The sequence below is a fragment of the Petaurus breviceps genome, unplaced genomic scaffold (genome assembly GCF_028583685.1).
Source record: "Petaurus breviceps papuanus isolate PSGF00001 unplaced genomic scaffold, PetGlider_PUasm1.0 138, whole genome shotgun sequence".
Taxonomy (NCBI): Eukaryota; Metazoa; Chordata; class Mammalia; order Diprotodontia; family Petauridae; genus Petaurus; species Petaurus breviceps.
This window is the reverse complement of record NW_027185694.1, coordinates 19,771,133-19,785,776: the sequence shown is the minus strand read 5'-3', so window position 1 is coordinate 19,785,776 and position 14,644 is coordinate 19,771,133. Positions and strand designations below refer to the sequence as shown.

Below are 14,644 nucleotides of genomic sequence, written 5' to 3'. Positions count from 1 at the left end.
TCCTCTACACACGGCACCACATGACGAGACACTTCCGGGACCTCTCTAGGATCCGGGCGGGACCCGGTAATCAGTGACATTTACACCTTCCCCCACCCTCCGACCTCTGAATCTTAACACCCTGGAGGCCCCGCACACAGGTACGGAAGGGAACCAGGGGACCGGCCGGGTTAAGCGGGCAGGCGTCGGCAGAGCGTCACTTCCGGGTCCGGTCAGGGCCTAGTCAACAGGACGCTGCCTTAGGAAGGGGTAAGAGACGGCGGCGGGGAGACCCGCGGGAGCGGCGCCGGCCAGGGTGGGCGGGAGTAATGAATTTGGAGAGTCAGCAGCCCCTCCTTACAGCCCCGGCGCCGGGCGGGGCTTGGGGTGGCCAGGCAGGACGGAGGTTACCGCGGAGTTTCTCTTTCGCCTCTGGCTGCATGCGGCCCTGGTTTCATACGACCCTCCCCCGAAGGGACGTGACGCAAACTGACGTGACCACCTGCGGTGACGTCTCGCGGGGTCCGGGGGGCTGGCTATGGAGGGAGGGGATCTAGGGGCTGAGCTGCTGATTCCCTGCTGGGCCCTGGCGTACTTCACACGCCGCCCTTTGAACTGTCTCTGGACTGAGAACCGGAAGGTCCAGGCTGCCCACGGAGGGATTTGTCTGCCCGCGGACCCGTGGGGGCCGGGGCTAGCTCACTGGGAATAATAGCTGCCCACTTTTCCCTAGCGATGTGTGGTCCCCGCACTCTCTCTTTTACAGATGAGAAAACAGGCTCAGGGACTTGGCCGTATTCTCTATACGTGTGTCTACACACAGACACGTACACACAAAACCTTATTTGATCCCTCATATTCCTCTAGCTCAGTGCCTACCAAGGATGGAACCGATCTTTAATAAATATGTGGAATTGAATAAGCCTGCAATTTCAGGGCGGTAAAGTGTCCCACAGCAAGTGGTACAGCAGAGATTCCTGTGCGGAGCATGCGAGTGACCAGAAACTGACGAGAAGCTTCTGTGAGAGGCCACTCACACATTCTCATTCCCCTTCCAGACAGTCACTTCCAGGGGCACACAGGTAGACAGAGCAGGGTCATTAGCTCTCCAGTAGCAGCAAATTCTTCTGCACCACAGGTGTCTTCTCTACTGGTTTTGGGAACTGGGGACACAGTGGTGTGGCCTAGGTTGTTGGATAAACTTTTGGTGGCAGGTAGCCCACAGACCTTGAAAGGTGGTATCTCATTGAATGCTGCTGCTGCTTGTATGTATGCAGGCTGTGACTAAAGGGGTGTACATACAGCCAATTTGACAAAAGTTTTGTGATCACAGATACCAGCTCTTTGAGAGCTTAGTAGAGCTGGGCCCCATGTGGAACAGGCTGTGGGGTACTTTCCAGGCACTGTATCCAGCCAGAATGACTAGCAGGGGAATGTCTGCTTTCAAGGCCAATTTTCTTCCCTAGTTCTTCATATTCTGCTCTTGGCTTTATTTTTTCACATGAGATATCCTCAATCTAGTGAAAATATTAATAGCAAAATAATCCATATTTACATGATACTTTAGATTTTATGAAACTTTCTCCACAACAATTCTTTGAAATACCAAGTATAAGTATCATTATCCCCAATTTTACAGATAAAGGACCAGAGACCCAGAAAGATTATACTCTTATACCTAGTATGTCTTGAACCTGGGACTCAAACCCAAGTTTCCTAATTTTAAATCCACAGTCTATTGCTGTAGCTGATAGCCTCTCCAGATAGCAATGAGTAAGCTGAATCTCATCTTTACAACAGTGAGAAGATCAAGGTGAGAGCATCAAGGTTCCCCCCTGGGATTATTTTTTTGTGAACGATTTTTTGTGAAAACTTCATATTTACAAGCATCAACGTTTGATATTTCTGTCTTTCTGGGATCATTGCTAGTAGGCAAAAGGATAAATGAACTCTTTGGCTAATCCCAAAGCTATTTTTCTTGTAGTAATCTGTTGAATACTGTAAGGTAAATGATCTTCTGACTTTCTAGATGTTGGAAGTTTAGGTGAATAGAAATATAATGAGAAGGGTGATGTTTGGAAGTCAGGCAGGAAGAAAACAACAGAAAACAAGGTACAAACTATCACCATTCTTATAGAATGTCAGAGTGGAGACTGCTTAGGGCTCCCAGAGAGCTCCAAATGAATAATGCTTCTTGAGGCTTCCTTGCTGACTCTCATATTTTTCAATCTGCCCCTAGGAAGAAGATTGTCCTAGTCTTATACCAGAAAAGAGATACTCACCTAGCACTGGAAGTGTGAGCACCACAGCAGGGCCACTGAAAGCAAGAGTAAAACTTTTTGAACAGGATGATGGCCATAGAGCTAATGGTGGCTGCAGATCTGAACCCTCAGATCCAGGCTTTATGGGAGAAAGAAAAAAACCTAGAAGAGAATTCAATCCAGAATCAGGAATCTGCCCTACAGAATGATAAAGCTGCTTCTGAGAGCTGCCGACAGCGCTTTAGGAGCTTCCAGTACCAGGAGTCAGCTGGCCCCCAGGAGACCCTTAGCCAACTTAGGGAGCTCTGCCACCAGTGGCTGCAGCCAGAGATCCACACAAAGGAGCAAATCTTAGAGCTGTTGCTGCTGGAACAGTTTATGAATATTCTGCCTGAGGAGACAAAGACCAGGGTTCAAAAGCATTCCCCAAGGAACATCAAGGAGGCAGTGACATTGGTAGAAGATTTGCAGAGTACACTTATAAAACAGAGCAAAGGAGACAGAAAGAACATTCCTGAATTGGACAATGAGGTATGAGAAAAGTTGAAAAATGGAGGGTGAGATAGAAAATATCACTCTTATTCCCCCAAACTTTCCAAATTCATGTTCTTATGGCAAAAGACTTTCTCATTAGTGAGAGTCAGTGCTCAGGACATCTGTCCATGCTACTGAAATCTCAGAAGTTTCCTTTTCCTCTAGAGAAGTAAAGGGAACTTCATCTATCCTATTTTAGGGCCACAGCCATGGCCTTAACTATATGTTGGTCCTAATATCAAGTGTTTTATTTTTTGCAGTGTCTTTTCACTTTATTTCCTATCAGAAATTCCAAGTCCTGGATTATTGGAGTCTTTAACCGAGATCAGCCCAATATGGGACTAGCAAGTTTACTAGGAGGTGGTGGAACAGAGGGATGTTTGTAAGGGCTGTTGTCCAGTGACCTGTCTGTCACATACTTGGTCTTCCAACTTAGGCCCTCTGATACTTAGGGTTACTTATTTTCTGTTTAAAAAAGTAGTATTTCATTTTATTCAATTCATCTATGTTTGTAGTATCACAAGAAGATAAGACACTGGGATTGTTTCCATAGGAGTTTGTATGGCCAGGTGGAATACAAAAATAAAAAATTGGTGGTATGAACTAGTAATGTGGATAGTAGTGACACTGAGGGAATTCTGATGATATATAGGAGTTGATTGGACCTAGGTAGATTGAGGATGAGCTAATGCACAATCTAGGTCGATCAAGAAGGCAAGACTTGAATTCCCTTAGGTCCAGTAGAGAAAATAAAAATAACCAAGGAAGGAATAAAAATAAGGGGAGAAGAAACAATGTTAAAGAAAAAAAAAAGGAAAGGAAAAAGCAAACAACTTCAGAAAAGCATCAGACAAAAGGAGAAAGAAAAAAAAGGGTACTGGAAAGATAAGAAAACCGGAAAAATCCAATGAAGGGAAAGAAAATATATATACTAAGTTCATCTCTACTCTACACCAGGCAACTCATTTCCTGGGAGCATAAAAAGTAATTTTCTTCCTCTAGTAGCCTGCATAGAAAAATGAGCCATTGCCCTTAGGAAGATAATGGCAGACAGCAGAATCCCCCCCATTCCCTCTGGGCCCCATCCTGGAACACATCGGGCACAATCTTTGGGTCTTGTGTGCTCAGGTCTAGATCCATGCTTTGCACCATGAATGCTTCAACAGGACCACATGGGAAAGGAACCAGTTCCCTCACTCCTTCCAACACCCTCACCCCCACTCCCAAATGGAAATTTGATGGTTGTATATGTAGGGAGCAGGAGCCAGAATGAAGGATCTGGCTTCATGGGGAAACCAAGAGAAAAAAAAAGAATAGTAAGAAAACTGACTAGCATTTCAAAAGATCTGTGACTTCATCATGTATAGGTGCTACTGTAACTTTTGCCAGTATGTCACAAACACTCAGTCTCAGTAAAGGAACTATATGTTACTGCATAAAAAAATGTTGTCGCCTAGTGATAAATGTTAATAGTGTCCTGGTGACAAGGTTCTCCAAACTTGGCTAGGCTCCTCTTGAGACACTGGATTATATGCCTGTCACCAGGCTAATACCCAAACTTTTCTATTTTGGTAGGACCTGTCAGAAGTTGCACTCCGCTGGTAATTCTTTTGGAGGGCCCTACATCATGTTGAGGCAATTGTCTCCTAACTTTTCCCAGAATCTCTTTTTGAAGGACTGAACTCTAACTACTACTCTCTCCCCAAAGTAAGTGTTGCTCTAGCCCAAGCCCTGTGGTAATAGAGGATGGGGATTAATTTCCAGGTTACAGTCCATGAGCAGGGACAGGAGGCACTCTCGGAGAAGGCAGCACCCTTGGGAAGAGCATCGGAAGCACTAAGCTTCCATCTGGAGCCAGCAAAGCCCCAGCGTATGGGGGTGTTCCAGGAAGAGGAATTGTGGAGTGCCCACCCACAACTGCAGGAACCACTGAGCTGTGACCCTGAAAAAGAGCTCCAGCCTGTGCAGGAGAGGGGTGAGGAGCTTCATCAATAATTTCCTCCTCTTAGGGGTGGTGAGATTCAGTCAACAAGCATTTATTGAACACTTCCTTGGTGCCCAGAGCTGTGCTAGACACTGGAGTGGATACAAAAGCAGAAAACAAAAACTTTACCCTGGAGGAGACCACAGTTCATCAGGGAAGAGGGAGTCTGCAGTGAAGGATGTGCAGGTCTCACCCATAGCCACAGTGGAAGGCTGTTTGTTGGGGTGAAGAAGGAGAAGCAAAGTGCTTAAGGGCAGGGTAGGAAGTAGAAATGATCAGTGTTGCAGATTCTGCTTTCAGAAAAGATCAAAAAGGGGAGGAAGTTGAGCAAGGAAGAAGGATACTGCATGGTCCTGGTAGGTAAGTCTTAGTTTTCTAGGGGAGCGAGACAGTCATAAGGCAATGTGTATTAGAACTGCCAGAAAAAAACACAGAAGCCAAACTCCTAAATTTCATGTCAAATAACAGGGGTATCTAGCTAACTGAAATATTCTATCAATCTGTGAATTTCAATTAAAAACCCATTTAATTGTTTTGCAAATGGCCATTTATTGAGGGAAAATGACAGTGTATGCCAGAATTGGGGTAAGGAGTATTGCCTCCATTTGTAAATTTTCTACTTTATTTTTCATTTTCCTTTTGGACTGATGGAATATTTGTTCTCATTTTCAGTGTGAAGGCCACCTCTTCCCATGCCCTACTGAAGTAATCAAGGGATCTCTTATATTTCAGAAATACACCTAAGGTGTCCCCTAACACAAAAGATAGAACCATTACTCCCTGACTTTTCTCTCCCTCTTCAGTTCTGCCTGCTCACAAGGTTCCTGTTCTTCCTGAAGAGAGATCTACCAGAGACTGGGAGGTCGCATCTATATTCTTCATACCTGAGTCTCAGGTGAGCTGCAGTTCTCAAGGTCCCTTCTCAAGTCACATTTTTCCTAACTGAACATGACCTTGTCAGCATCTTTCTTTACTTCCCATGAATAGTTCCTCTAGGAAATTTCATTTTATCTTCTGGATAAATGGCCTTGTCATGCAGAGCAGCTGGGAAACTCATAGGTTGCTTATTTAGGCTGCCTCCTCCATACTTCTTCCTTTCTGCCCTCTCCCTGCCATTTACCCAGAGGTTACATATAAGGCACCAATATCGTCATCATCATCTTCCAGAATTTCTTTTACACATTTAATGTCCTTGGGTCTTATTCATTATCCAAGGACTAAATGGTCAGGTTGGTGACAGGTTGTGAGCAGGGGCCTGTTCTCATTTCAGGGTCCTGTGACATTTGAGGATGTGGCCATGTATTTCTCTCAGGAAGAATGGCAGTTATTGGGCTCCATTCAGAAGGACCTCTATAAGGATGTCATGCAAGAGACTTACAACAATATGATTTCAGTAGGTAAGAACTCCTTCATATTAAAGCTGAAGTGTGGGAGGTTCTCTGATATGCTCACCTTTTAATAGAATGTATTTTATTTGTTTTAATCAGCAAAGCCTCACCTCCTCTACCTCTCACCCCCCATCTGAGTACACAACAAAAAACCCATTACAAACATGTATAGCCAGTCAAATCAAATTTCTACATTGGCTATGGCCTAAAAAATATTTGTCTCATTCTGCCTTCTGAATCCTTCACTTTTCTCATTATTAGGAGATGGGTAGGATGTTTCATCATTAGTCCTCTGGGATCTTGGTTTGTAAATCATACTGATCAGAGTCCCACAGAATAGTTTCCATCTCATTTATATACCAGAACTTGTTCACCCATTCCCCAGTTTATGTGTACCCTACCCTCTCAGATTCCTATTCTTTCCTACCTCAAAAAGTTATTAATATTTTTGTACATCCTTAGAATCTGTTTTATTTGGAACTAATCTCTCCCTTAATCTGCCCTCCTTTAATTTTTCCTCATTCCTTCTTTCTATCTCCTGTTTCCCTGTTGAGTGAAATGTATTTCTGTACCCAACTCTGTGTATGTATTCTTCCTTCTTCTGACCAGTTCAGATGAGAGTGAGATTCAGGTGTCATCTGCTCACCCCAACCCCTTGTTATTCATATAGATGTCTACTTGTACAGCCTATTTATGTCAGATAGTTTAAAGATCATCAAAACATAACAGAATCACTTTCAGGCCTTGTCTAATTGCTCCCTCTATGAACACTGATAACAATAGAGACCAGATGATCCACTTGTATTATGTTCCCATTTTTCAATGTACAAAGTTTATCTTTTCTTAGTTCTTTCTCATTGTTCATTAATGTTTACCTTTTTACATTTCTCTTCATTCCTATGTTTGACCAGAGATTTTCTGCAGCTCAGGATTTTTCAACAGGAATCCTTGGAATTACTCTATTTTAATAAAAATTTCTTCCTTTCCCCTTCCCCTGCACAGCATTATACTCAGTTTTGCTTGGTAAGTTATTCTAGATCCTTTGCTTTCAGGAATATTATATTCCAAGTTTTCCAGCTGCTAAGTCATATGTGATCTTGACTCTTTTGTACTTGAATTCCTTCTTTCTAGTTGCTAATAGTATTTTTTTCTTTGACATAGAAGTTCTAGATTTTTAGGTATAATGTTCCTGGGAGTTTTAATCTGGGGGGTTTCTCTCAGGAGGTGAGTGACTAGTGGATTTTTTGATTTCCACTTTACTCTCTGGTTCTAAGACATTTGGGCAGTTTTCTTGAAATAGTACGACAGGATCTTTTCTTTGTTTTGTTTTGGTTCTGGTGTTTAGATAGTTCAATGATTCTTGAGTTTAAACTAAATTGTGTTTTTCTCTGAGGCATAGGTTACAGATATTTTGGAATAATTCTCTTCTTTTGTGTTTGTGTCTTGAGAGACCCTGCCATCATAATAGTTCATTATGGTGTAGTTTTTCTGCCCTCCTCCCCACCAATTCTTCCAGCCTACTTCTAGAATTCAGACTTCATACTAGATATTAGGGCTGAGTTTTGCCACAGTTCTGGAGGGAAAGTCTATCTTGGCTGGTTTTGTTGCTTATTTCTTAGGGTATGTAGTGTTATGTTATTCTAGAATCTCAGGAAAAGTCTGGGGACCTGTAGGCTTTCACTGCTTCCAAAGTGGTCTGATCCAGGGCAATGTCTGATTGCTGACCTTCCTGGTCTGAGGTTTGCAAGTTGCCACCCTAACTTTGGGTCAGTGGAGAAGTAGACCACTTCTGGACTCTGCCTCTCATCAGCCAGCTGGAAAGTTGTTTTTTTTTTTTTTTTTGGTTTAAATATAGGCTCTCCTTTGGTCTGGGATTCCTCCTGAGTGTATTCTTCTGCATGCTTGACAAGAGGCTGAAAGTGAGACCTGGCCCTGAGATATATGGCTGCTGCTACTGGCTTCTGAAATTTCTCCATACATAGCCCAGGGCCTCTTTACCTGAGAATGTCAAATTCTCTGGCAGGTTCCTAGTCCTAGTCTCACCTCATCCCCAGTGTTAACACACCTCTCTATCTGTCTTCCTATGCTGACCCCGGCCAGACAAAGATTTACTTTGCCATTTTCTGGATTTCCTCATTGGTGGTGTGCCTTTTCCAGATCTGTGTATTAGAATTTATGTAGGGAAGCTGACTGCACTGCTTCCCATCACTCAGCCATCTTGGCTATGCTTCCATGCTCACCTTTCTTAGAATAAATGTGAAGAACTGGAACATATCTTTTGAACATGGCCAATGCAATAATGTTTCACTTGACTTTGCATATTTTTACAAGAAGTTTGCTTTTGTTTTTTAATGTCAGGGGGAGGTAAGTGGAAGAGAAATAATTTTGAAATAAATTTAAATAAATTTGTAAACAAAAAAATGTATACACACACCTTTTGGAAAAACTTGCCTACCACAGAACTCTTCTTCTAATACACAAAGCTTCAAATTCTAATTATTCCCTTTTTCAAACTTGAAATAGAGGATTTGGGGCATTTCACCTGTCTTACATTTAGAATTTTGCATTGTCTCTTCTGGATCACATGTTTTCCAAGAGAGCACTTCCTCAAAAAATAAAAGTCCTCATCTCTACATCATTCCCTTATGCTAGTGATCCTGATGACAAAGAGAAAAATAAAAAAAGCTGATTCATGTAAGCCTTTTCATGTGGGGCCAGCGCTGGGCAATTTCTGATCCCCCAAACATTTAAGTTTCAGGTCGCCATTTCATGAAACCGATTTTGAGGATGGAACAAATTGGACAATAATTCTTTTTGAGCATTTACTTTATTTCCACACTGATATCTCTGGATATGTTCTTTCTATACTTCTACCTAAGCCAGCTCAAGTACGGAAGTCATAGACCTCTAAACTTTCCTCTTAATGTCCCCGTTTTTATGGAATCCAATCTACCTTCATAGTTGAGAGGCTGAAGCATATTATTACAAACCAGTTGATCTGAGAGATAGGGACGTCTGATACTCTCTAGGGGTTAGTCGCTACTCCTCTTCCTCCTCCACAAATACACTGAGTCACATAGAGCATTCGGGGGAAAGTATGCTATAGCCCATCCTTCAAAGGCAATGTTAAATAGTGCCTGCCTTGGTCAGAAGACAGGGATCAAATGCTGTCTCTGACACTCAGTAGCTATGTGATATCTAAAAATATACGTTCCTTTTTTTTGTTTGTAAGACGGAGATAAAAACTAACTACTTCACAGGATTATTGTGACGAAAGTGGTTTGTGAATTGTTAAGTTCCATAGAATTGTGAGTTATTATTACCACATAATTTGTTTCTCAGTCCCTTTATTTCACATGCAACCTATAAGAGATATTGCAGTTGAGATCTTGCACATTCAAAATTGCGGTCTGTTGTGAGGCTGAAGAAACTCAGCTAGTTTATCACACTTCCTTAGAAACATATAACATTTTCTAAGAATTACTGAGTCACACCTGAAATATGCTCCTAAGTTTGTAACAGATCATTGTCAAGGTGACTGTTACTTGTTTCTTCTCCTCAGCTCTGTTTCTGATTCCCAAACCTGAACTGATATCCTGTTTGGAGCAAGAGGAAGAGCCATGTATCACAAATTCTAAGGAATCCACAGAGATCCCAAAAGATTCTAATGCAGGTGAGCAATGAATGAGAATGGATCAAAGTAACCCAGAAATAAATATTCTGTTATTCAGTGTTTTCAGGGTCTTAGTAGTTTAAGAAATTCTATTTTTTAATTTATTTTTACCACCTATCAGTAATTTATTTTCTTTCTGTGATTTCCTTTTTCCCCAAAATAGAAATGACTGATTCTTCTATTTATCCTAATGAGGTTAAGGCTGCCAATGAGAATGAAAAACCCAAGGCAGTACATCATATTCCCTTAGAAGTACAAGTACCAGATAGTACTTTATCTATATCTAAAAAGACTGATGAGAAAGTTCTCCAGAGGGCAGAATTGAAAGAAGTTCATGAAAAGCTGCATGGGGAAGGAAAGCCACAGCAAAATTTACCTGTAGGAAGATGGAAGAAATTTGCTTCCTGGAAAAAAAGTCTACGAAAACTCATGGATGTCCACAAGAAAGCTTGTACAGGAGAAAAACCTTTCAAATGTAATATATGTGGGAAAAGCTTCAAAGTTAGCTCTGACCTAATTAAGCACCAGAGAGTCCACACTGAAGAAAGACCCTATAAATGTCAAGAATGTGATAAAAGATTCCGATGGAGCTCAGATCTTAATAAACACTTGATGACACATAGAGGAATTAAGCCACATAGATGCTCTTGGTGTGGGAAAAGCTTCAGTCAAAACACAAACCTTCTTACTCACCAAAGAACACACACAGGAGAGAAACCCTTTAAGTGTCATGAATGTGGAAAAAGATTCAGTCAGAACTCCCATCTCATTAAGCACCAAAGAACCCATACAGGTGAGCAGCCCTATAAGTGTAGCATGTGTGGGAGGAATTTCAGTAGGCGTTCAAGCCTTCTAAGACACCAGAAACTCCACAGAGAAAAGGAAACAGTCAGTGTCCTTGTTCTGAAGGATAGTTCCAAGTGGAGTTGAAACCTTAAAAGAACCTAGATTTATATGAATTTATCAATATTTTTAAAATGTTAAAGTTTAAACCCCATTTTTCTCTAAAAAGAATTTAAACAGACTATGCAAGAGGGAATGGCAATATTTCTCTAGTACATAATGACTTCTTTATGACAAGAAAATTCTTTATAGGACAGCTATACTAGGATTGTATCTGACAAAATAAGTATACCAAATACAAAAACCAACTCTTCAAATAGCAGAAGCTATCTGAAACCAAAGAATAATCTTCGTACACATACAGTGGGGAAAGGAAGGCTGATGGCGTCTTAATCTTTCCTGCCACTTTCAAAAACAAAAGTTATAATTACTTTCAGAAATAGCATTTCCTAAAATAAAGGGTGTGCATGTACACACACACACACACACACACACGTGCACGCACAAACTTGCAATCATCTTCACTGTTGCAAGTACAAGAAGTTCTCATTTCAATATTCCTATTCTAAATTCTGTGCAGCAGGAATATCCTAAATTATGATTTTTCCAAGCATTTCAACAAGATTTTCTCCTGGGCTTCTTACTTATAAACACCATTCACAAGACTGACTACTCTAACTTCTTACCTTAGCCTGTTAACCTTTAGTAGTCTAATCTTGTCAATTCATTTTTTGCTTATTTAGCCTGCTGAAAAAGTTGATAAGTAACCAAAAAAAGTCAACTCTTATGTCTCTTAACTGATAATTTATGGAGGATGATGGATAGCAACCTATTCCCCATCTCAAATGAAACAAAATGATGGAATTTACCTCAGGAAGAACTGCAATTAGATGTCAGGAGTAATTTTCCAGTAAATATAGAGCCAGGTTTTGGAAGTAGTTCACAAGGGAAGGTATGGAATGTCCTTACCTGGAAAAGTGAACAAGAGGCTAGAGTAGCCTTGCAAAAGAGCACTTGCCGAGGGCCCAAAAGAAAAAGCATCAGCTCCAAGTCTGTTACCTTTTAATGAAGATTCCATGGGAAACTGGAAACTTATTTATTACAGACAGGATCTTGTCATCACTTAGCTTCCTGATGTGGAGAGCACTTGAAACGTCTGTGAACAAAGGGGATAGTCTGGCAACTGGTATTGTTCAAAATGGTGGCAAGATCAGAAAAACAACATGTTGGTATTAACTGTCTTACATTTATCAGCTCTTAATGGACAGGAACTGTCTGATTTTTTTCTACATGACGCGCAAGTGTACACATAATAAAAGTTTCCTGATAGTAAGTTCAGTAGGTTGGTTAGTTTTTATGGTTTTGTAAAGTTGTGAGGAACCTACCTGCAGATCAATGAGTCAATCCACAAGCATTTTTAAAGTGCTTGTTTTGTCCCTGGGACTATGCTGAGTCCTGGGGATACAAATAAAGAATTCTTGGGAATTCTCGATTCAGAGTACATTCCTGACTGAGCTGAGTTAGGCATAGCCTTGCATAACAATCACATAATCAGAACTGAAGAATTTGAAAGGACCTTCAAAAGGAGCTAGCTTAATCTCTTCATTTTAGATGAGAAAACCTAGAGGTTATAACTAGCACATGGCTACACAGCTACTTGTAGAAAGAACTAATTCCAATTCCCATCAGTCTGTTCCAGGGCTGTAGAAAAGTCTTTTCTGAACCATGATTTCTCCATGGTACTTTTAGCCTTTTCTGCATTCTTAGGTCCATGCCCCTTCCTCCCTGCCTCTAGCACTCAATCTCATTTCAAGATCCGAAAGGGACAAAGTTATCCAAGATGGATAACCTGTCATGTGATGCTGTGACCTCCTAGGAGTTTTTCTGTCCCACAATATCACCTTCTGAAAGCTGTGTTTAAGATTTACTTCTCCCCAATCCTATATTGCTCCCTTCACTCTCCTTCCTCATCTCCCTGGGTGAATCAGAACATTTCTGTTTTCTTAGCTTTGTTGCTTTCAGGTTTCAGCCTCTGTCTTGATGAACAGTTAGGCATGAAGACAAAAATGAGATTCTTGAAGGTGATTTAGGCTCCTCTGAAACAACCCAGGGGATGAAGATAAAGATCTAAGCCAAGTACTCCAAATGAAACCACTTGCTGGCATGTGGTTAGTGCTTCCCCCCATTTGGTGTTTATATACTACTCGGCCAACATTAAAGCACTTGCTCTAGCTGCAATGTAACCTTTTTCTTATTAACTGTCACCCTTTGGCATTCTCATTCATTGTGACACAGCCAGGTGGATACTTAAAGGGAAAGTAGAGGAAAAGTCTGCTAGAAAAAAGAATTCTGGCTCAGAAGTGATTGATCCTAAGTAAGGGACTATCCACTAGAGCTTCAAGGAGTCTGCAAAAAATAAAAATAAAGAAAAGCAAACAATGAGGCCCTGTAAAGGTGGGGGAACTTTGGCAGTGTCTGGAAGGCAGTTCTAATTTGATTCAGGGAACATTAAGCACCTGCCTAGGACAAACACTGGTTACAGCACTGCCAGTAATTCATATTCTATCAGAGGCCAGAGGGTGTAACACAACATTCAACATTCAACAATTCTATAAAGAGTAAGTACCAACTATTTGCAAAATACACTATGCTACCTTTTGTTTTACTAGGCACAGGATGTACACACATGAGTAAAGGCAATGTAAGGAAGGAAGAGAGCAGTGACAGCCACTAGGAGGACCCAGAAAGAATTTTTGTAGGCGTTCATGGCATGGACTGATCCATGAAGGAACCTAAGCAAAGGTGAGGAAGGAGCACCTTCTAGGCATAAGGGGGAGGTTGGGCAAAGACACAGCATGGACAGTGAATGTTAAGTTTGGAAAACTGCTACAGTTCAGCGCAGCTGGAACATAGCATGTCTGAGAGGAACAGTGAGTGTGGAAAGAGTCTGGAGCCAATCTGTGAAAGGCTTTAAAAGTTAGGCTGGTGCATTTGCATTTTATCCTAGAGGGAATAAGGAATTGATTAAATACTTTGACCAGAAGAATGGCAGTATCTGAACTGTGTTTTAGGAAGATTGTTTTTGTCAGCTATATTGGAGTAAGGATTGGGGAGAGAGACTAAAGCAAAAGAGCAATCAGAAAGCTAATGTTAGTGGGCCAAGGAAGTGGTAACGGAGACCTGACCTAGGGCAGTTGGCAACTGATTGGATATGGGGGATGGAGAGAAGAAAGAGTCTGAAATTGTGTCTCTGAAGGACAAAAGGATAGTGGTATGCTCCACAGAAGTCAGGGGGTTTGGAGCAGGGCCGGGTTTGGGTCCAAGTGGAAGAAAATCAATTACATTTTGAACGTGATAAATCTGAGATAATAGGACATTAAGACTGAGATACCCAGGAAGCAAGTTGGATTGGAATTCAAGAGGGATCTTAACATGTGGATATTTAGTGGAGCTGAAAGTCATCTACATAGAAATACTAACTGAACTTACTGGAGATCATCAAAGTAAAATGAGAAAAGGTAAGAAGGCCCAGGACAGAGCTACTGGCAGAACATATATGATGATCCAGCAAGGGTCACTGAGCAGTGGTCAGGAAGGTAGGAGAAAAAACCAGGAAAAATTAATGTCATGAAAACCAAGGAATAAAGAATACCCAAGAGAAAGGGCTTTTCCAGAGTATCAAAAAGTGTAAAGAAGACACACAGGATAAGAACAGAAAAAAGCTACTGAATTTAGCAATTAGACTGCGGGTAACTTTGGAAAATTCAGTTTCAGACCAGTATTTGTATAGGAAGTCAGGATTATCAGGCTTTAAGAAATGAATGGGAAATGAAGTAGAGACCCAGGGGTTCCCAAGCTTATTTGGCCTACCACCTCCCTGTCCCCCCCCAAAAAACAAAAGAAATGAGTACCCTCCTGGAAATCTACTTTCTTTAACCCTTTAACTTTTTTTTAGTTATACAATTTTTTAAAAAATGATACA

At 41.3% G+C, this 14,644-nt stretch overlaps 1 protein-coding gene across 3 annotated transcripts; it reads left to right on the top strand.

Moving 5' to 3' along the window:
• The first annotated feature begins 3 nt into the window (after window positions 1-3).
• ZNF75A (zinc finger protein 75A) lies at window positions 4-13,166 on the top strand. Of its 3 annotated transcripts, none has more exons than XM_069106848.1 (7): window positions 4-140; window positions 2,219-2,771; window positions 4,539-4,749; window positions 5,562-5,653; window positions 6,029-6,155; window positions 9,709-9,819; window positions 9,983-13,166. In XM_069106848.1, the coding sequence occupies exons 2-7, from the start codon at window positions 2,328-2,330 to the stop codon at window positions 10,747-10,749; spliced, it is 1,752 nt and encodes a 583-aa protein (XP_068962949.1). In that variant the 5' UTR covers window positions 4-140; window positions 2,219-2,327; the 3' UTR covers window positions 10,750-13,166. The 3 variants fall into 3 exon arrangements, with proteins under 3 accessions (XP_068962949.1, XP_068962939.1, XP_068962955.1); XM_069106838.1 differs by having other exon boundaries at window positions 112-249; XM_069106854.1 differs by lacking the exons at window positions 4-140; window positions 4,539-4,749 and having other exon boundaries at window positions 2,726-2,771.
• Window positions 13,167-14,644: the final 1,478 nt, after the last annotated feature.